At 41.1% G+C, this 21,357-nt stretch overlaps 1 protein-coding gene, 3 non-coding genes and 1 pseudogene across 5 annotated transcripts; all 5 read left to right on the top strand.

The window, feature by feature from the left end:
- The first annotated feature begins 8,231 nt into the window (after positions 1-8,231).
- On the top strand, positions 8,232-11,486 carry LOC124006207 (CD83 antigen-like). Of its 2 annotated transcripts, XM_046316054.1 has the most exons (5): positions 8,232-8,376; positions 8,467-8,603; positions 9,361-9,595; positions 9,747-9,847; positions 9,986-11,486. In XM_046316054.1, the coding sequence occupies exons 1-5, from the start codon at positions 8,349-8,351 to the stop codon at positions 10,034-10,036; spliced, it is 552 nt and encodes a 183-aa protein (XP_046172010.1). In that variant the 5' UTR covers positions 8,232-8,348; the 3' UTR covers positions 10,037-11,486. The 2 variants fall into 2 exon arrangements, with proteins under 2 accessions (XP_046172010.1, XP_046172009.1); XM_046316053.1 differs by having other exon boundaries at positions 9,747-11,486.
- Positions 10,628-17,638, top strand: LOC124006034 (annotated as a pseudogene).
- An 833-nt stretch (positions 17,639-18,471) lies between these two features.
- On the top strand, positions 18,472-18,543 carry trnae-cuc. The gene has a single exon. It is a non-coding gene; the product is annotated as a tRNA-Glu (tRNA).
- Positions 18,544-20,047: 1,504 nt separating this feature from the next.
- On the top strand, positions 20,048-20,129 carry trnas-aga. Its single transcript has one exon. It is a non-coding gene; the product is annotated as a tRNA-Ser (tRNA).
- Positions 20,130-21,053: 924 nt separating this feature from the next.
- Positions 21,054-21,135, top strand: trnas-aga. Its single transcript has one exon. It is a non-coding gene; the product is annotated as a tRNA-Ser (tRNA).
- The last annotated feature ends 222 nt before the right edge of the window (positions 21,136-21,357 follow it).

Raw genomic sequence — 21,357 nt, 5'->3', positions numbered from 1 at the left:
GTAACAGAGGAGAGAAATGTGAATTGTATAAGTTGACCTACTTTGGTGGTGCAACCAGTAGTTAATATGACATCGGGACATCCATGGAGGATGACTTTGCCAGAGAACACGTGCTTGCATGGAAAACTGCATTCACCTTTGCCATTTTTGTAGTAGGCAATGGGCTGCAGTAAGAAAATAATATTTCACTTCATGTCTCAATTGTTGTTGTTTTTGGTATTTTATTGGGATCCCCATTAGCTGTTGCAAAAGCAGCAGCTACTCTTCCTGGGGTCCACACAAAACACAAAACATAATACAGAATGACATAATACAGAACATCATTAGACAAGAACAGCTCAAGGACAGATCTACATACATTTTTTAAGAGGCACACGTAGCCTACATATCAATGCATACACACAAACTATCTATGTCAATTGACATGGCTCCTGACCCTCTGCATACTGTTGATGATACCATCAATGGTGAAGTCTAAATAATAGTGCTAATAAAATAGATAATAGAGTACCTTTTTGCCAGTGGTCCAGCTCTGTTCACAATGGGGATCCATTGCTCCAAATGGTGCTTCAAGTGTGATTGTACCCTCTTGACATGTGTAGAGAATGTTCTCCACGACAAGGGCTGTGGACAATAAGACTGAAAAGCGAATAAAGAAAAGGATTTGAATGGGATTGGGAATCCACCAGTGGAGGCTGGTGGAAGGAGCTATAGGACAGGCTCATTGGAATGGAATGAATGGAACGGAGTCAAACGTGTGGTTTCCATATGTTTGATACCATTCCATTCCAGCCATTACAATGAGCCTGTCCTCCTATAGCACATCCAACCAGCCTCCACTGGAATCCACCTAGCACTAAGAAAGGATGATGTCGACCTAAATCCACTGTTATGCTACATCCTAGGCAGTGTCAGCTTAATGGAGGTGGTCACTATAGTATAATTGCATGTATTCCGGATCCCCATTAGCGGCTGCCAAGGCAGCAGCTACTCTTCCTAGGGTCCAATCACAATTACATGCAACAAAACAATACATAACACAACACATTAATACACACTACTCTGCCATAACATATCTACAATACAAAATCAATAATACAGAAAAATAACAATATTAAAATGTGTATAGAATGCCTGTGTTAGCATATGTGTGTCTCTGCACAGTCCACACTGTAGTTGTATCTTTTTTTACTGCATTACATGATATGGAATAGAGTTCCATGTAGTCATGACTCTATTTATTTTACTAGGCAAGTCAGTTAAGAACAAATTCTTATTTTCAATGACAGCCTAGGAACAGTGGGTTAACTGCCTTGTTCAGGGGCAGAACGACAGATTTGTACCTTGTCAACTCGAGGATTAGATCTTGCAACCTTTCAGCTACTAGTCCAATGGTCTAACCACTAGGATATGCTGCCGCCCCTCTATGTAGTACTCTGTGCTTCCCGTAGTCTGTTCTGGTTTTGGGGACTGTGAAGAGACATCTGGTGTGGTATGTTGTGTGGGGTATGCATGCGTGTCTAAGCTGTGCGCTAGACACTTAAACAGACAGCTTGGTGATTTCAACATGTCAATACCTCTCACAAAAACAAGCATTGATGCGGTCAATCTCGCCTGGAGAGATTGACATGCATGGCTCTCCGTGTACATCTAAGGGCCTGCCGTGGTACTCTGTTCTGGGCCAATTGTCAAGAAAGCGGAGCACTCGTGTTTGCTCCCCCATGCGAAGCCAGAAGTTCAGAGGGCTAAGAGTCTTGTGAAAACAACCTCGCATCAAATTCTGTTGGTTACATCAGTACATAGGACTATACTTATTGAAATGACAGGTGGTACTTGTAAACAACAGGGTATGATGACTTTTCTGAAAAAAACGAATAAGTCTTGACAAACCATCAATATTATTACACCGGGCAGGAACTTGTGGTAAGCACAAGACATGTATGGGGAGGGTTAGGGGGAAGGTGTTGTGAGAGATGATTGGTTGGTGGATTAAGCAGACTAAATCAATGCCTATGTGTCTGGAGTTTCTCGCAATCTTTCTGTACTGGCTAATGAAGGCCAAGTTTGACGCCTTGGTCCACTAGACTATTCGCGCATTTGGGTGGAAGTGTCTGGAAATTAGATTAGATACATTACCATGCAAACTGCATATCCTAAATTAGGTATGAATAGGCTGCTGTTGATATCCCCATTCAGCATGTGTGAACTATTTTCATGATGCATCTCACATGTGAGATGTAACCTAATCTGTCACAGACCAATTACCCGAACGACCACACTGTCACACACTAAGAAGTTAGGGTTCCTTAAGGGTTCATTGGATTGGGTGATGTTTGTACCATGTTTTGTGCTGCTACCATGCTGTGTAGTTGTATTAGGTCTCTCTTTATGCAGTGTTGTGGTGTCTCTTGTCATGATGTGAGTTTTTTAATTGCTCGGGAGGATACTTCTGAAGTAAGGAGTGGGCTGTTCTCTGTGTGGAGCTCAAACTTTATCATCGAGTCATAACAAAACAGAAACTCTAGAGACGGCAGAGACGCCATGATGACATCGCACTACCTGCATGCCCTTGGACATGCTGACCTGACCACCACCTCCGCTGACCATCTAGCTATGAGCTTCCAGATCCTCATGACTATGGCTGCCCATCTGCTGGAGGCGCCAAGAAACACTCATTCGACTTCATCTAGCTGATCTAGCTTCTGTTATAGACTATATTTCTTTAAAAATGACTTGTTTATTTTGTTTAACAAGCACTTAGAGATTTTGTCTGTAATGAAAAGCACTATAAAAGTTTAATAAATGTATTAAATAAAAAATAAAAAGCTATTTGACCATTTTAATGGTTCTTTATAGGACCTTCCAAAAAATAGTTTTATATGTAACAGCATAGCTTTCGTTCATCTCCTCGCCCTACCTGGGCTAGAACCAGGGACCCTCTGCACACATAAACTCTCTTCTGCGACGCATATAAGGCCCTGCCCCGCCCCCCTTTCGGGAAAGCTGACCACGACTCCATTTTGCTGATCCCTGCCTACAGGCAGAAGCTAAAACAAGAGGCTCCCACGCTGAGGTCTGTCCAACGCTGGTCAGACCAAGCTGACTCTACACTCCAAGACTGCTTCCATCACGTGGACTGGGACATGTTTCGTATTGCGTCAGATGGAAATATTGACGAATACGCTGATTCGGTGTGCGAGTTCATTAGAACGTGCGTCGAAGATGTCATTCCCATAGCAACGATAAAAACATTCCCAAACCAGAAACCGTGGATTGATGGCAGCATTCGCGTGAAACTGAAAGCGCGAACCACTGCTTTTAATCAGGGCAAGGTGACTGTGGTAACATGTCCGAATATAAACAATGCAGCTATTCCCTCCGCAAGGCTATTAAACAAGCTAAGCGTCAGTACAGAGACAAAGTGGAATCTCAATTCAATGGCTCAGACACAAGAGGCATGTGGCAGGGTCTACAGTCAATCACGGACTACAAGAAGAAACCCAGCCCAGTCACGGACCAGGATGTCTTGCTCCCAGGCAGACTAAATAACTTTTTTGCCCGCTTTGAGGACAATACAGTGCCACTGACACGGCCTGCAATGAAAACATGCGGTCTCTCCTTCACTGCAGCCGAGGTGAGTAAGACATTTAAACGTGTTAACCCTCGCAAGGCTGCAGGCCCAGACGGCATCCCCAGCCGCGCCCTCAGAGCATGCGCAGACCAGCTGGCCGGTGTGTTTACGGACATATTCAATCAATCCCTATACCAGTCTGCTGTTCCCACATGCTTCAAGAGGGCCACCATTGTTCCTGTTCCCAAGAAAGCTAAGGTAACTGAGCTAAACGACTACCACCCCGTAGCACTCACTTCCGTCATCATGAAGTGCTTTGAGAGACTAGTCAAGGACCATATCACCTCCACCCTACCTGACACCCTAGACCCACTCCAATTTGCTTACCGCCCAAATAGGTCCACAGACGATGCAATCTCAACCACACTGCACACTGCCCTAACCCACCTGGACAAGAGGAATACCTATGTGAGAATGCTGTTCATCGACTACAGCTCTGCATTCAACACCATAGTACCCTCCAAGCTCGTCATCAAGCTCGAGACCCTGGGTCTCGACCCCGCCCTGTGCAACTGGGTACTGGACTTCCTGACGGGCCGCCCCCAGGTGGTGAGGGTAGGCAACAACATCTCCTCCCCGCTGATCCTCAACACGGGGGCCCCACAAGGGTGCGTTCTGAGCCCTCTCCTGTACTCTCTGTTCACCCACGACTGCGTGGCCACGCACGCCTCCAACTCAATCATCAAGTTTGCTGACGACACAACAGTGGTAGGCTTGATTACCAACAACGAAGAGACGGCCTACAGGGAGGAGGTGAGGGCCCTCGGAGTGTGGTGTCAGGAAAATAACCTCACACTCAACGTCAACAAAACTAAGGAGATGATTGTGGACTTCAGGAAACAGCAGAGGGAACACCCCCCTATCCACATCGATGGAACAGTAGTGGAGAGGGTAGCTAGTTTTAAGTTCCTCGGCATACACATCACAGACAAACTGAATTGGTCCACTCACACTGACAGCGTCGTGAAGAAGGCGCAGCAGCGCCTCTTCAACCTCAGGAGGCTGAAGAAATTTGGCTTGTCACCAAAAGCACTCACAAACTTCTACAGATGCACAATCGAGAGCATCCTGGCGGGCTGTATCACCGCCTGGTACGGCAACTGCTCCGCCCTCAACCGTAAGGCTCTCCAGAGGGTAGTGAGGACTGCACAACGCATCACCGGGGGCAAACTACCTGCCCCCCAGGACACCTACACCTACACCCGATGTTACAGGAAGGCATAAAGATCATCAAGGACATCAACCACCCGAACCACTGCCTGTTCACCCCGCTATCATCCAGAAGGCGAGGTCAGTACAGGTGCATCAAAGCTGGGACCGAGAGACTGAAAAACAGCTTCTATCTCAAGGCCATCAGACTGTTAAACAGCCACCACTAACATTGAGTGGCTGCTGCCAACACACTGTCATTGACACTGACCCAACTCCAGCCACTTTAATAATGTGAATTGATGGGAAATGATGTAAATATATCACTAGCCACTTTAAACAATGCTACCTTATATAATGTTACTTACCCCACATCAGGGGTGTCAAAGTCAAATGGACGGAGGGCCAAATAAAAAATTTAGCTACAAGCCGAGGGCCGGACTGTTCGAATGTTCATTGAAAATTTTTTAAATGACGCATATAGTCTAGTGAACCTAATTGAACCTACTGAAAACCTAACAAATATATTCCAATATGATCAGATAAATAAAGCAATATTTTCTTATGGCTCTGTCAGTAATCTTTAATTTTCAACAGACACAAAAGACAAATTTCCTTTATATAAAAATCCCCATAACATGAACATTAAATGAAAGAAACCGGTATTCAAGGCACCATCAGTAGCCTATATTTTCTATTTTAGCAAAAGTGGGCTAAATTTACTTCAAAGAAAAAAACAATAATAGCAATTTTCTATCATCCACTCAACTGAAATATTTTTAAAATATAATTGGATTGAAATACAATAAAATAAAGTGCAAAAATCTATTAATCAAAAACAACACTTTGTTTAAGGAGAAGTAACATGCAGTGAAAACAAATATTAAACTTTAACTTTTAAACTTGAACTGAGTAAAAACTCTAAATATGTGATTGCACAGTAATGTTCACTTGTTTGAGGTTGAGGGTGATACTTGGTGGTGTCCCATCTTTTCCACAAGTTCATCAATGTTCGGGGTAAGGCTCTGAGCTGAGGAAATCCTCAGAATTGAGTGGAGGTGTTCAGCAGTAAGTCGACTTCTGTGTGATGTTTTGTTCAAGTTCATCAAAGAAAACAGTTGTTCACACAGGTATGTGCTGCCAAACATAGACAACGTTTGAGCAGCCTGGATGCGCAGCTGGGGCATTGTGTCGGGGAGGAAACGGGCGAACTCCGCAGCACCCACTGCCGCATATTTTGCCCTCAGTGCATCATTGCATTGGAGGTCAATCAACTCCATTTGGAGGTTTGATGGTGAGCTTTCCACGTCAACAGCAAATGGGTTACCGAGCAGTTCCAACCTGCTTTTTTGTGCTTCAAAGTCAGCAAATCGGCGTCGAAAGTCAGCGGCAAGCATACCTATTTTATCAGCCAACTGTGCGCTCGGGAACGCACTGGTAGAGAGCTTCTCTTTCATGGTCTGGCAGCTGGGAAAGTGGCTCAAATTTTCTTTCCGCATCTGCGTCTCCCACAGAGTCAGTTTGGTTTTAAATGCCTTCACTGTACTGTACATATCAGAGATGACACGATCCCGACCCTGCAGCTGCAAGTTCATTGCATTCAGATGACTCGTAATGTCACACAGAAAAGCCATTTCACACAGAAACATTTCGTCTCGGAGTTGTGTTGTGTCTTTCCCTTTGCTGTCCAAGAACAGACAAATCTCCTCACGAAGCTCGAAACATCTTTGAAGCACCTTTCCCTGGCTTAGCCATCGCACCTCTGTGTGATAAGGCAAATCACCATGCTCCGTTTCTAACTCCGTCAGAAATGCCTTGAACTGGCGGTGATTCAAACCTTTGGCTCTGATAAAGTTAACTGTGCGTGTGATGATTCTCATTACATGCTCCATTTTCAAGGCTTTACCGCACAACGCTTCCTGGTGTATGATACAATGATAAGCTGTCAGCTCACCTGTCGCGTTTTCCTCTTGCATCTTTTCCCGTATCTTCTCCACCAGTCCGCTCCTGTGTCCACACATCGCAGGTGCTCCGTCGGTTGTCAAACCCACGAGTTTTTCCCAAGGCAGCTCCATCTCAATTACACATCTTGACACCTCTTCATACAAATCATGCCCCGTAGTTGTGCCATGCATAGGACGTAAAGCCAAAAACTCCTCTGTCACGCTTAGGCTGGAGTCCACTCCGCGGATGAAAATTGACAACTGGGCAATGTCAGAAATGTCGGTGCTCTCATCCACAGCCAAGGAATATGCAATGAAATCTTTTCCCTTTTTCACAAGCTGCTCTTTTAGATTGATGGACAACTGGTCTACTCTCTTGGCAATGGTGTTTCTGCTCAGACTCACATTTAAAAAGAGTTGCCTTTTTTCTGGGCAAACTTCGTCACAAACTTTAATCATGCAGTTTTTGATGAAATCCCCTCCGTAAATGGCCGGGCTGATTTAGCGATCTCTTCTGCCAAAATAAAACTGGCCTTGACAGCAGCCTGGCCTTGTGATTTGGCTTTTTTGAACAGAGCCTGTCGAGATTTGAGGCCTCGTTTTAATTCCTCTGCCTTTTGTAGCCTTTGTTCCATGTCCATATTCTTGTTTTTGTCCGCGTGTTTCGTTTCATAATGTCGTCTCAGATTATACTCTTTCAGTACCGCCACACTTTCTCCACACAGAAGACACACAGGTTTTCCAGCTACCTCCGTGAACAAATACTCCGACTCCCACCTTGTTTGAAACCCCCGGTTCTCAGTGTCCACCTTCCGTTTTGCCATTTTTGATGGGTATCTGAAAGTTAATTTTACTGTGATGCTGACAACTGCTGTGCCAATAAATATTGAAATGAAGCAGCCTACTGCTCGGTGCTTCACCGTTGCATTGTGGGAAATGTAGTATTGGTGCGTGTAAAAGATCTGCGGGCTGCCGGCTTGCTGCGGTCTGCGGGCCGGTTCTAATAATAAATCAAGATCATCCCAGGGGCCGTAAAAAACCTTCTCGCGGGCCGGATGTGGCCCGCGGGCCTTGACTCGGACATATGTGGCCTATGGGATAGCCACCCCGTTAAGCAATCAGGAACGGACCTTTCATTTTTCAATTGTAAATTACCTGAATTAAATATCTTCATTTATCCACCATATTTGGCCCATCTACTAATAAACTGCTAAATAAAGTATTGAGTTAACATTCAGAAATAACATCCAGTGACAACGGTGCTTAATTTTACCGCTGTGTATGAAAACACATGTATGAAAAACAGCCTACCAAAACACACCAGGATAATGCCTCGTATCGCCATGATATGCTCAAGAAATACAATTCCAGTGGAGTGTGCCCGCGCACCTGAGACATCACACCCAGAATATGTCATTCAATGAGATGACATTCACACCTCATACTTGACCCTGACGGTCCCGTCTTCATTTATTACTGAAGCGGATAGTTTCTCATCCATCTACACCCACTGTCACAAAGCACTCTACGGGAATCCCCTTAGTTTCACTTCCATTTTAACTTACTATATAAAATGATTCACTTCTTTTCTGGATCATCATCTTCATTGCTGTAGTTCTACAAATATGTTTTTTCAACTCGTCTGCATTCTAGGTATGTTGTAATTTCTATTAAACAATGACTTTGATATCAGTCAACTGCAGACTCACCTGAAATGATGATTTACCTTGTGTTTGTCTATAGCTGCCTACTTGCAAGGTGGGCTTACACAGGATAAGCCTACACAAGAGGTGAAGTCAGTTTGTGGTGAGGACTCAATTCTGAAATGTAAAGCAATACGTAAGCCTGGGGTCCAGTACCGGACGGTGAGGTGGTACAAGGTAAGCTTTCTATTATTATAATAGCACAAATGTTGTGTTTTGAACCATGCAATATATGTTTAAAAAATATACAGCACTGGTCCTAGACCAGCAACTTGTCTCAGAGCATTTTGTATTATTCTGTACGTAAATCCATGAAACTCCATTTAGTGTGATATGTTACATTTGTTATGGTTACATAAGACAGATGGTTACTAAAGGCAAAAACTAAAGGAGGGGGATTGGTCAGAGTGGATAGGTGGGCATACAATGAAATATTTAGCAAATCAAAGGTTGCGAGTTTGAATCTCATCAGGGACAACTTCAGCATTTTAGCAACTTTTTAACTACTTAGCATGTTAGCTAACCCTTCCTCTAACCTTAACCTTTTTAGCTAACCCTTCACCTAACATTAATATTTGTAGCTGACCTTTCCTCTAACCCTAACTCCTAAACTTAACCCTAACCTTAACCCCTGAGCCCTAGCCTAGTTAACATTAGCTAGAGTAACTAGAATTCGTAACATATCATACGTTTTGCAAATTCATAATATATTTTAAGTCTAGCAAATTCGTAACATATTAGAGGAATCGTAATTTGTAACATATCATACAAAATGGGTAATGGACATCCACAAATTATTACATACCATACAAAATGTAACATATCATGCATATCATACAGATTTATGTAAAGAATAATATGACATTCTCTAAGGTTAAGCAGGTTAAGACCAGCTGTTAGGGGCATAAAGTAACCTCACACCCTCTTCTCCCAGCTGGGTGAGAAGCCCTATAATAAGGAGTCTGGTCTATTGATGAAGAGGCTATCACCTAACAGCACCACCCAATGGTACGCAGGTTTGGAGCGTGAACTGGAACTTTTGGCTGACGATTCTTTCGATATCTTCCTGCCCAATGTAACGGCTATTGATAGTGGGAGGTACAAGTGTCTCCTGGCAGCACCTGTAGGAGAGCAGAACCAGGAGGGGCAGGTTCACCTCAGAGTGACAGGTGAGTGGGTTCTACTCTCAATGTGTTCTTGTTTTGGTATGTAAGCAAAATGTATACTGCATGTGAGTGTTTCTAAATTGGAGCCAGAGAAAGTTAATCTTTTAAAACATTTCCAGTGAGGCTCAAGGATTTGTGGATACTTGTTTTGCAGGTTGCCTTGAGTCCACATACCAATCAGAAGAAATGGATACCATTCTAGTTCTTTCCATTGTGGGGATTGTTGTGGCATTGCTGATATTCACCATCAGCTATGTGAGTTACTACACTGTCAGCTGTTCCTCTGAGTTATTTGTTTTTTTTAAACAGATGAAAGAAACTAACATGTTATGGTGATGGTTTCCATGTATTTAATTTTCCTTATTTACTTCATAATGCTAATCTTTACCATAGGTCATCCTAAGGAATATGTTATTGCAAAGGAGTAAGAAGTATCCACAATAACCACTTCTAGATGCACCCTTTGAGAAGAAAGATTTAATGTTGATTTACACTCTGGGGCCAAACTGGTCAGGACAGGGTTCCATAAAGCATGTCTGTGTGTGAGACCCTGTTCTGCTAGTTTGGGCTCATTGTATACTTGAATGTGAAGAGGAAACACAGAGAAAGACTAGAGCCCATTTGAAGCTGAGCAAGGAGCCTAAGAGTCATGTCTACTTTCCAGAGAGTTCATGTCTAGAGCAGAGGGAGGCAGACAAACCTCTGGACGATCCTGTAGAACTAATTGTGTAGGCATGACTGCAGCATTCAAGAGCCTGTGATGCGCAAGGAGCAGGGCCTGGTGAAAGGACCCCACGATCTAAGCCCCAAGATCAAACCCCAACATGGAGCTTCAGGAAAGGGGGAATAAATAATTAATAATAAGGCGTGTGGGGTTCTGAGAATATGAAATATACTTATTCATGTCACTGACGGAGAGAGGGTAATGTATAATGTTTACATTATATCAGGGATCCTATGGTTATCTGTAGGAGGAAGGTATATAGTGTGTACAATTAAGCTTGGAATGTGCTGAGTGCAGGGAAGCGATCACATATGGCAGGCATTGATAAGGGGAGAGAGCCATGGATTAGTGATGAAGGGGGTCGAGGTCAGGTCACGTTATTAAGGGACAAAGAAAAGTTTATGGCCATATTACACAGGAGCATAGCAGTAAAGATACAATCAGATGGGTAGGAGGAGACTCAGCCTAAGAGAAAGGGTTAAATATCAGTGTTTGTGTGAAAATCTTTTTGTCTAATGCAGCTGTATTGATCCTCTGGGAAGAATAAACTTGGTAAAGCTGTCATAGTGCCATTGAGTTTTTACTCTGAAAATTAGAACCTAATAGGGGTCATTCTGCAGGGTCTTTCCATGGCAATGTTGGGGTTAATTCCATTTACATTTCAGTCAACCCAGTCAATTGAAGTTTCAGTAATTGGAAGTTGAAATTGATTTTGAACTGGAAAATTATCAATGTGTACTGCATTGAATTTCATGCCTAATTAAAATCCTTTATTGACAAGTATTGAAATGGAATTGATCTGAGCACTGTTCAATGGGACTCACCCGTGTTGGAAGGATTTGGTGGGACATACTGGACTCTGCACAGAGAGATGAAATCAACCAAGACTGCATTCCATCTGAGGCAAGCAAAGCTCTCAATTAACTCTCATTTTCAGGAATTATCGATAACTTTGAGTTATTTTGTGAGGTCAAAACAGTATATACTTTTTTTTATGCAGAACCAAAAAATAAAAATGTCATCCAAGCAATACAAAAGTGGTCTTTGGTGAATATTGGCAAAAAGTAACTGACAGAAAATAAACTTTGTAAAAATCTTTATCCGTTTTTTGAATATGATCAGCAATTCTGTGTATGCGTTGAACATAAAGAAGACATGTAAATAATTGTAATGTACTGTATCTGACGTACATGTGCTATGTGTTCTTAGATAAATGTTATTTAACTTTTTCTTAAGACGAGTCTTCACTTTTTTAGTCACCACAGTAGTGATGTTTCTCTTAGAAAAGTTGATTGTTACTCAGAATATTTCATGTTATTAAGATTAATTATTTACCTTACCATTTTACAGAGGCTTACAAACTAGATACATAACTATTTTTCTACATAGTATACTGTTTGAGGTGCTAAATGGCTGGCAACAAATCTATACCTATTTCATACAACACATTCTGTCATATTTTATACTAGTTATATACTGGTCCTTGACACAAGTCATTTCCATCACTTGTAATGTGCACATTTTAAAAGGAATGATCCCAATTATCCTCAAGGGCTGACACAGTGATCGCTGAAATATGATATTTTTGGATAGCTGTTTTAATTGCTAAATCCATAAATACCTCTTCACTAATATTTTGAGTGACAACAGTTCTGTGAAGTCTCTGTCACTGTCATCGACAATCACATTACCCCAAACACATTATAAGGTAACAACATCACACAGCATGAAATGGAAGCTAGGTTACATGTGATCTAAACAACATTGAAAATGAAAATCCTTTAGAAAAATGAAATTTCATGTAGTTTAAAAAATTTAACTATAGAATAAATCAATAGTTGTTTTTTATTGCATCACCATATCACAGGACAGATTTGATATAAGGAGTACAGTGACCTTTTTTCACGTCAACTGTGTGATCATAGCACTCAACACATTATTGCACAATAATAATAAGTGTAACAGAATTAAAGAGTGCAAATGCAAAGCATCTGACCTAAAAAACATTTGCTTATTTGCGGCTCATGTAATACTAGTGTGTATCAAATGACATCGGTCAGTTAATAAAAAATAAAACTGATATTTGGTAAGTCTCCATGAAATGTACAAAGTGATACAGTGAGGGAAATTAAAATGCAAATCAATTTATAACATTTTTGACATGTGTTTTTCTGGATTTTGTTGTTGCTATTCTGTCTCTCACTGTTCAAATAAACCTACTATTACAATTATAGACTGATCATTTCTTTGTCAGTGGGCAAACGTACAAAATCAGCAGGGGATCAAATACTTTTTTCCCTCACTGAATCAACCTATTCAGTCAGTCACTTGTCTCTAATCCTATTGTCTGATAGGGATAAGTGTAGCTTGTAACTTCAAAAAGAAATGTATTTCTGTACCAATAATAAATTGCAGAGTAGATAGTGGACAGTATAAAAATATGTAAAATGTTTTTTTTAATCCTTACTAATTTTGACACAGGTTAAGTGAGTATCTTCCTTATAACACAACAGCATTAGGATTTCAGACCAGTAACTCTCCAATTGCCAGTTAATTTAATCACTTCCAAGTCCAAGATGAACCGATTAATCTTGAGAGCTTTCTGTTACTGCTCGGCATCTCGAACATCTATAGTGCCTTCTGAAGGTATTCATACCCCTTCATTTATTCCAAATGTTGTTGTGTTACAGCCTGAATTCAGAATGGATTCAATAAAAACATTTATCTCACCCATTTACACACAATACCCCACAATGACAAAATGAAAACATGTTTTTAGTATAAATAAAAAATTATAATACAGAAATCTCAAATTTACACAAGTATTCACACCCCTGAGTCAATAGATGTTAGAATCACCTTTGGCAGTGGTGAGTCTGTCTGGGTAAGTCTCTTAAGAGCTTTGCACACCTGGATTGTACAATATTTGCACATTATTATTTTTTAATTCTTCAAGCTCTGTCAAATTGGTTGTTGATCATTGCTAGACAGCCATTTTCAAGTCTTGCCATAGATTCTCAAGTCGATTTAAGTCACAACTGTAACTAGGCCACTCAGGAACATTCAATGTCGTCTTGGTAAGCAACTCCAGTCTATATTTGGCCTTGTGTTTTAGGTTATTGTTCTGCTGAAAGGTGAATTTGTCTTCCAGTATCTGTTGGAAAGCAGACTGAGACAGGTTTTCCTCTAGGATATTGCCTGTGCTTACCTCTATTCCATTTATTTTTATCCTAAAAAACTCCTTAGCCCTTGCTGATGACAATCATACCCAAAACATGATGCAGCCACCACCATGCTTAAAAATATGAAGAGTAGTAATTAGTGATATGTTGTATTTGCGGCTAACATAATGCTTTGTATTCAGGACATCTAATGCTTTCACATTAGACAATCTGACATTAGATATATTATGGAACATTGTTGTAGAATTCAGACTGCTGTCACATTGGCCACGTTTAGCCAGCAGCATACCACCCTGAATACCACTGCTAAATTACCTCTGAAGATAAGCACAGTTGGTCCCTGGATGCTGCTGAACAGGTTTTGGAAGGCCAATGCCCCAGGGCAGTGATTGGGGACATTGCCATGTGTAGGGTGCAGTCTTTGGGATAGTTAAATGGGTGTCCAGACTCTCTGTGATCGCTAAAGATCCCATGGTACTTATCGTGTCCTGGCTAAATTCCCAATCTGACTCCCCCCTCCCCCCACACACAAATGTAAATATTCCCAGGTTGTTACTGTAAATGAGAATGTATCCTCAGTCAATTTACCCTGTAAAAAAAGAGGGATAAGTGGTTTTCAACCAGGGGACGTAGGAACCCCAGGGGAGAGGGACCCAGAGCTTTTAGGAGCCCTTGAAAATATAAGGAGAAAACTAAGAAATAGAAAATCACAAACTAAAGTTTGACATGCATTAAAATATGAAAAACAATGTTCAATTTTATATAGTGAGTGTCAACAATTAATATCAATCAGACAGTTTACTCTTAAAAACTGTATCTCTAATGTAGGTGGACCCCAGATTTTTATTTTTTATTCTTAGTAAGTAAGCCGTGGCCAACTAAGCAGAGCCCTAATGCCCATGGGGGACCCCAGATTTTCTTTCTGTTTTAAGGGGCCTCGGAAAAGAAAAGATTGAGATGCCCTGGCCCTTTGGGAAAAGATCAGGCAATGATTTAACTTTTTATTCAAATACCTGTGCTGTGAGGGAGAACTGACTATACCGAGATAAAATGTAAATGAACATTTTGGTGGACCTTTAAAAGAATACCAGTGACTCGACTCCTGCCAGGGGCAGACCCTGCTAGGGGAATTCTAGATCTTGGTCCAGTGCGTGGAGAGCACAGCCGACCCTGGTCCAGAGCAAGGGGAATTCCTCGGCTGACACCTTTTAAATATGGTTAAGATGTAAATTATTACATTTTCTTATAAACACAGACCTATAGGATTTTTTATATTCAGTCACACATAGACAACATACCCTCGTCGCGATTGCGCACAGGGAAATATGAGGAGTATCTGATTGGTGCGCGAGACTGTAGCAGCCTAGTGGTTTCGATACAATTTTCTTATCAAAATAAGGTCCATGTTAAAGTTATAGTCTGAAATATATTACATAGAGACCATAACTATGTCTCATTTCAATTGCGTTTTACGTTGCATTTCCTACTTACCAAAAACGTTTAATCAAAGGCAAGAGCTCCATGTTTGATGCTTGACGAGTTAATCAATAAATGCGGGGCGAGGAAATAGGACAGTCAACAGATTTACTGCAGTCAAAGATTATAGATTGTCTGACAAAACACATGTCTCTCCGCTCTAACAATGGTAGTTGGCTCCCGCCTATATTTTATTTGGATTGGTGGACACATCTCATTATTGTATCAATATTTTTGAATATTCGACGAGGGTTGGTGACGTCACTGCCTGTATTCAATGGAGAGAGATGCTACGCTACTAGCCTCAGACATGAATATGCATATTCACCTCGAGACTCCGATATAAAGTATTTTTTCTCAAAGTTGCCGGGATGTCACGTGTCCTAGTTATATTAGTACACTTGTAACAACTTAACCATTAAGAAAGTATTTAAATTCGATCAAATACACTTTTCGTAGCAAACTAATAAGCCATTTTGTCTACCTCTAGGTAGGTTGACATTTCCTTTTAGGGCTAACAAGTCTTTATGTTCTCCCTGCCACTTTTTTTTAGACTGCTCTCTAACTGCAGTTACATTGCACAATTACTGCAGTAAAAAAACGGTGTTATTTTGGACAGTATTTGGAGCATACTGCAGTTATACTGCTCTCTGACTGCAGTTACATTGCAACATTATTGCAGTAAAAAAAACGGTTATTTTGGAAGCAGCATACTGCAGTAATACTGCACTCTGACTGCAATCTTTTTCGTAAGGGCTGTCCAACAAGGTTCGTCTTGTCATTTGCCTTCTATTTTCCAGTTTGTGTGCACAGCAGGTATATGAAGGATGCTGAAGATACAAGGTCAATATGCGGTGAGGATTCGGTTCTATACCTGGGGTCAGGCACTGGTCAGTGAGGTGGTACAAGGTAAACTACTTTGTGTTACTCTTTTCCAGGGCATTAGTGTGGCCTGCTAATGCTGACTAAAGCCCTGGATCAGAGACCTCAGGGCCGGCCTCTCATTAGGCAGGATTAGACGGATTGACGAAGGCAACCATATCTGAGCTAAACTGACCAAGACGCACCTCCAACAATACATAAAACCTCACATAATTATGGACACCATATTAAAATAGAGACACCAAACCATCTTTCACATTTTCAGGCTATCCTAACTTCCAATTCTTAAAAACTTTAATCAACTATAACTATATACATTTGCATAAATTAGCACTAAATCACTCACCAACAGTAACTCTTGAACCATTCAGCTAGAGACACCAAACCAACTTTCACAGGTTCTGGCTATCCTAACTTCAAATTCTTAGAAACGTTTAATAACTATATAAATTAGCATAAAACAACTCAGCAACAGTAACTATTGAACTGTTCAAGCTAGAGACACCAAACCAATCAATATAAATATATATATATTTTTTACAGCTACCTACTTTTTCAAATATAACCAGTCATTACCATTACTACTGCAGTCAGTACCACTACAATAACATTTTTCAAAACCATAAATACTTTAAGTTAGCAAGCACACCACATTTTCTTCAGGAAATTTACTTTTCTAGTATTGTAGGCCGCCTTTGTCTAGCCACTTAATCATATCAATCTTCGTCCACTCTTTCCTCCATCTAAAGACAGCAGAACTCATAACTTTTATGTTCCCAGCCAATTTATCCTCAGGTTTGTCTCCTGCTGTCCTGGTGAAAGTATTGAACCATGGAACTTGATTTAACTACTATTTGACTGTCTGCCTTTTGCTGTTTTTCTGGAGATCTTTGGCTGCTCACACATAAGTGGCTCATACTAGTGATTTACAATCTGATATGTCCTCAGTCCTCATTGTAATCTTCATTATTGAAACTACATCACTGGCCCCAGACCAGCTGTTAGGGGCATAAAGTAACCTCACACCCTCTTCTCCCACCTTGGTGAGAAGCCCTATAATAAGGAGTCTGGTCTATTGATGAAGAGGCTATCACCTAACAGCACCACCCAATGGTACGCAGGTTTGGAGCGTGAACTGGAACTTTTGGCTGATCATTCTTTTGATATCTTCCTGCTCAATGTAACGGCTGTTGATAGTGGGAGGTACAAGTGTCTGTAGGAGAGCAGAACCAGGAGGGGCAGGTTCACCTGAGAGTGACTGGTGAGTTTGTTCTTATCTCATTGTGTGTTTGTTTTGGTATGTAAGCAAACTGTATACTGCATGTGGGTGTTTTAAATTTGACCCCCCAGAAAGTTCCTCTGTGTTGATATATACTCAGTGTATTAGTTTCCAGTGTATTATTACTTTTTCATTTGCAGGTTGCCTTGACAATAAGTCCACAGACCAATCAGAAGAAAGCAATACCATCCTAGTTATTTCCATTGTGGGGCTTATGGCAGCATTGCTCACCATCAGCTATGTGAGTTGTCCACTGTCCTCTCATTCAATGGTGATAGTTTCAATGTATTTCACTTTCCGTTTTTTAAATATATTTTTTACAAAAAAAATGATTATCTTTGTCATAGGTAACCGTTACAAATATGTTAATACAAAGGAGCAAGAAGAATCCATAAGAACAACTTCTAGATGCACCCTTTGAGAAGAAGGATTTAATGTTGATTTACACTCTGGGGCCAAACTGGTCGGGACAAGCTTCCATAAAACATGATGTCTGTGTGTGAGACCCTGTTGAGCTAGTTTGGGCTCATTGTATACTTGAATGAGGAAAGGCAGAGAAAGACTAGTGAACTTTTGAAGCTGAGCAAGGAGCCTAAATGTCATGTCTACTTTCTGGAGAGTTCACCTCTAGAGCAGAGGGAGGCAGACAACCCTCTGGCCGGTCCTGTAGAACCAATATGTGTAGGCTTTTCAAAGAAATAAAACAGAAACTGTAGCCTACACCCTTTCTGATAAATTGAAAGTATCAGGGCCATTATGACAAACTTACACAGAATGAAAGTTAAAGTGAGAGCTTAGTCTGTAAAATAAAAGAGAAACCATGGCTCCCCATCCATTATAGAGTCATTAAGTTAGTAAGTGGTGGCTAAAATAAGAGAGGTATGACATATGAGAGGTATGAAATATGACAAAAAAGAATAGGTTGTGTTTTGTAAGAATGCAGTTTTTTTTTATTTTTTTTTTTTATTTATTTCACCTTTATTTAACCAGGTAGGATAGTTGAGAACAAGTTCTCATTTGCAACTGCGACCTGGCCAAGATAAAGCATAGCAGTGTGAACAGACAACACAGAGTTACACATGGAGTAAACAATTAACAAGTCAATAACACAGTAGACAGTGATAGCATTATTTTGTAATTAAGGTATAGCCAGGCTGTAACGATGTGGGCTGAGAGTCGGGAAGCAAGTTCAGGGAGTGAGTGTTTTAATAAATAAACGCAACATAATACAAAATAAGAAACACGAACAACGCACAGACATTAGTATGAGAATATTGTAGAGACATGTAAGTATTGTTCTGTTAAGTTCGAAGTCTCCACATAGGCTCGCAACTGATCCCTGGTGGTCTAGTGGTTAGGATTCGGCGCTCTCACCGCCGCGGCCCGGGTTCGATTCCCGGTCAGGGAACATACTGTTTTCCTTTGCTCTGAACGGCGCTTTCTGTATTAACGGTTTGCACTAACATTCTCTTTATAAAGTACATTTTATTTTTTTATTTATCCGTTATTTTAAGTTGACTGAGAACACGTTCTCATTTGCAGCAACGACCTGGGGAATAGTTACAGGGGAGAGGAGGGGGATTAATGAGCCAATTGTAAACTGGGGATTATTAGGTGACTGTGGAGGTTTGAGGGCTAGATTGGGAATTTAGCCAGGAAACAGGGGTTAACACCCCTACTCTTACAATAAGTGCCATGGGATTTTTAATGACCTCAGAGAGTCTGGACACCCATTTTAACATCCCATCCGAAAGACGACACCCTACACAGGGCAGTGACCCCAATCACTGCTCTGAGGTTATTTTTAGAGCAGAGGAAAGAGTGCCTCCTACTGGCCCTCCAACTGGCCCTCCCAACAGCATCTGGTCTCCCTTCCAGGAACTGACCAGAAACAACCCTGCTTAGCTCCAGAAGCAAGCCAGCAGTGGTATGCAGGGTGGTATTACATCAGCGTTCTCTTTATAAAGTACATTTTATATCAGTGTAGGCTGCTGAAGGGAGGACAGCTCATAATCATGGCTGGCATGGAGCAAATGGAATGGCATCAAACTATGTGTTTGATGTATTTGATACCAATCCACTGATTCCGCTTCCAGACGTTACCACGAGCCTATCCTCCCAAATAAAGGTGCCACCAACCTCCTGTGTTTTATGTTTAAGCAATAAGAGCTGTGGTATATGGCCAATATACCATGGCTAAGGGCTGTTCTTAATCACTACGCAAAGTGGAGTGCATGGATACAGCACTTAGCCGTGGTATATTGGCAATATACCACAAACCCCCAAGGTGCCTTATTGCTATTATAATTGTATTTATGTTTGAACCTTTATTTAACTAGGCAAGTCAGTTAAGAACAAATTCTTATTTACAATTACGGCCTACACCGGCCAAACTCGGCCAATTGTTCGCCAGCCTATTCCTGCATAAACTGGTTACCAACGTAATTAGGGCAGTAAAAATACATTTTTTTGTCACACGCGTGGACCACGTCACGAGTATGTCAGCCAATCAGCATTCAGGGCTCGAACCACCCAGTTTGTAATGCTTATTTTATATGTTGAATTCATTTATTCACAAATGTTTGTACTTGGTCATTGATTAAGTAACATTTCTGAGAAGCGTCATTGCCACAGTCAATATGAAAAAAACAATTAATTAACTCACTACGCAACATGGTAATAATTTAAACATAGTTACTCGTACAAGTGAAATTAGGAGGTAGTTATCTAGGCCTTGTGGTTAAGGCGACAGACTAGAAATCTTCCCGAGCAGGTCAGAATCCTGCGGACAACGGGTTGTTGTTGTGTGCTGTAGCCTGCTGAATCATAATATAAGTCCAAATGTCAGATGTCTCTTTTTATAGAAAAAAGATGTTGGATATGAAAGATTTCTGTCAAAAATCATATCAGATGTTGTCGTGGCCGAGTGGTTAAGGCGATGGACTAGAAATCCATTGGGATCTTCCCGCGCAGGTTCGAATCCTGCCGACAACGTGATATTTTTCTCTTGTGGTTCTCCAAGCTATCATAGATAGCCATTATCTCTTATTGTATCACAACACATAAATCACTAGCTACACGGTATCAATCTTTACCTACTTGAAATGAGGTTACGCCTGTCAATCAAGCACTCCTGTTCATGACAGCAGCAGTACCTGAAGCTATTGGCGGACGAATTGCTAGACGAGGTTGAAACAAAGTTCTGTCGCAATGTTTCATTGACGCCACAACTTCAAGGGAATGTTTAACACAAACTGGCGGAGAAAAAAATCTGGTGCATAGTAAAATGCAAGTGTTAACAGGCTAACGTTAACTAGTACGGGGGAATGGACTAACGTTAGCAAACCAAGTGGTTGACCATGACTGACACAGTGAAAGCTTATGCAACGTAAACTAACGGCGGTAGCTATATGTAACGTTAGCTAATTAGTTGCAAACGCCAGCCTTCCTAAACGTGAGTAAATAACCTTAGCTACATCGCCTTGCAATGTTGAATGCTGTTGGCTAAAACATAACAGCATCTACTGTCCAGTAGTAGATAAGCAACCCAAAAGTCGCTAATTAGCTGGATATCACAGTATTAGCGAGCTATAATTTGATAAATACAAGGCTATGTTTGATTGTATTTAGCCTGTTTCCAATGGGAAGGTTGCTATCATATTTGACCTTCTGACTCCAATGTATTGGCCAACGTTGTTACATTGCAAAAGGGCTGCCCTGTCTCATATTTGCTTAACTTAAACACATTTGCAGACAGGACAGCTTCCTAAAACGGCTAAGACGAAGTCATTGCCACAGGCAACAAGAAAGTAAGTTTGTGCCAATAACAAAAATTTAAAGAACCTCACATATTCATGTGAGCATAGTTGGTTGGTAGTAGTCGTACATGTAGCTAGGTAGTAGACGTACATGTAGGCAGTTGTCGTGGCCGAGTGGTTAAGGCGATAGACTAGAAATCTATTGGGATCTTCCCGCGCAGGTTCGAATCCTGCCGACAACGGTTTGTTTTGTGTTGCAGCCTGTTGAATCATAATATCTGGCTGTATCATTCTGTCAGTGTCAGTGCAAAAAGTCAGATGTGTTCATTATTATTGAAACTCAGTAAATGTTATCTAAGACATCTGTATATCTCTGTTGCATGCTGTCAATGTTATTGTATGTTTTACAGTTGTCATTATTTTAGGCAGGCCAAAATGGTAATTCACAGGAAGCCATAAAGTTT

Source organism: Oncorhynchus gorbuscha, linkage group LG19 (assembly GCF_021184085.1).
Source record: "Oncorhynchus gorbuscha isolate QuinsamMale2020 ecotype Even-year linkage group LG19, OgorEven_v1.0, whole genome shotgun sequence".
Taxonomy (NCBI): domain Eukaryota; kingdom Metazoa; phylum Chordata; class Actinopteri; order Salmoniformes; family Salmonidae; genus Oncorhynchus; species Oncorhynchus gorbuscha.
The sequence above is the reverse complement of the archived record's forward strand: the minus strand, read 5'-3'. Positions and strand labels throughout refer to the sequence as shown.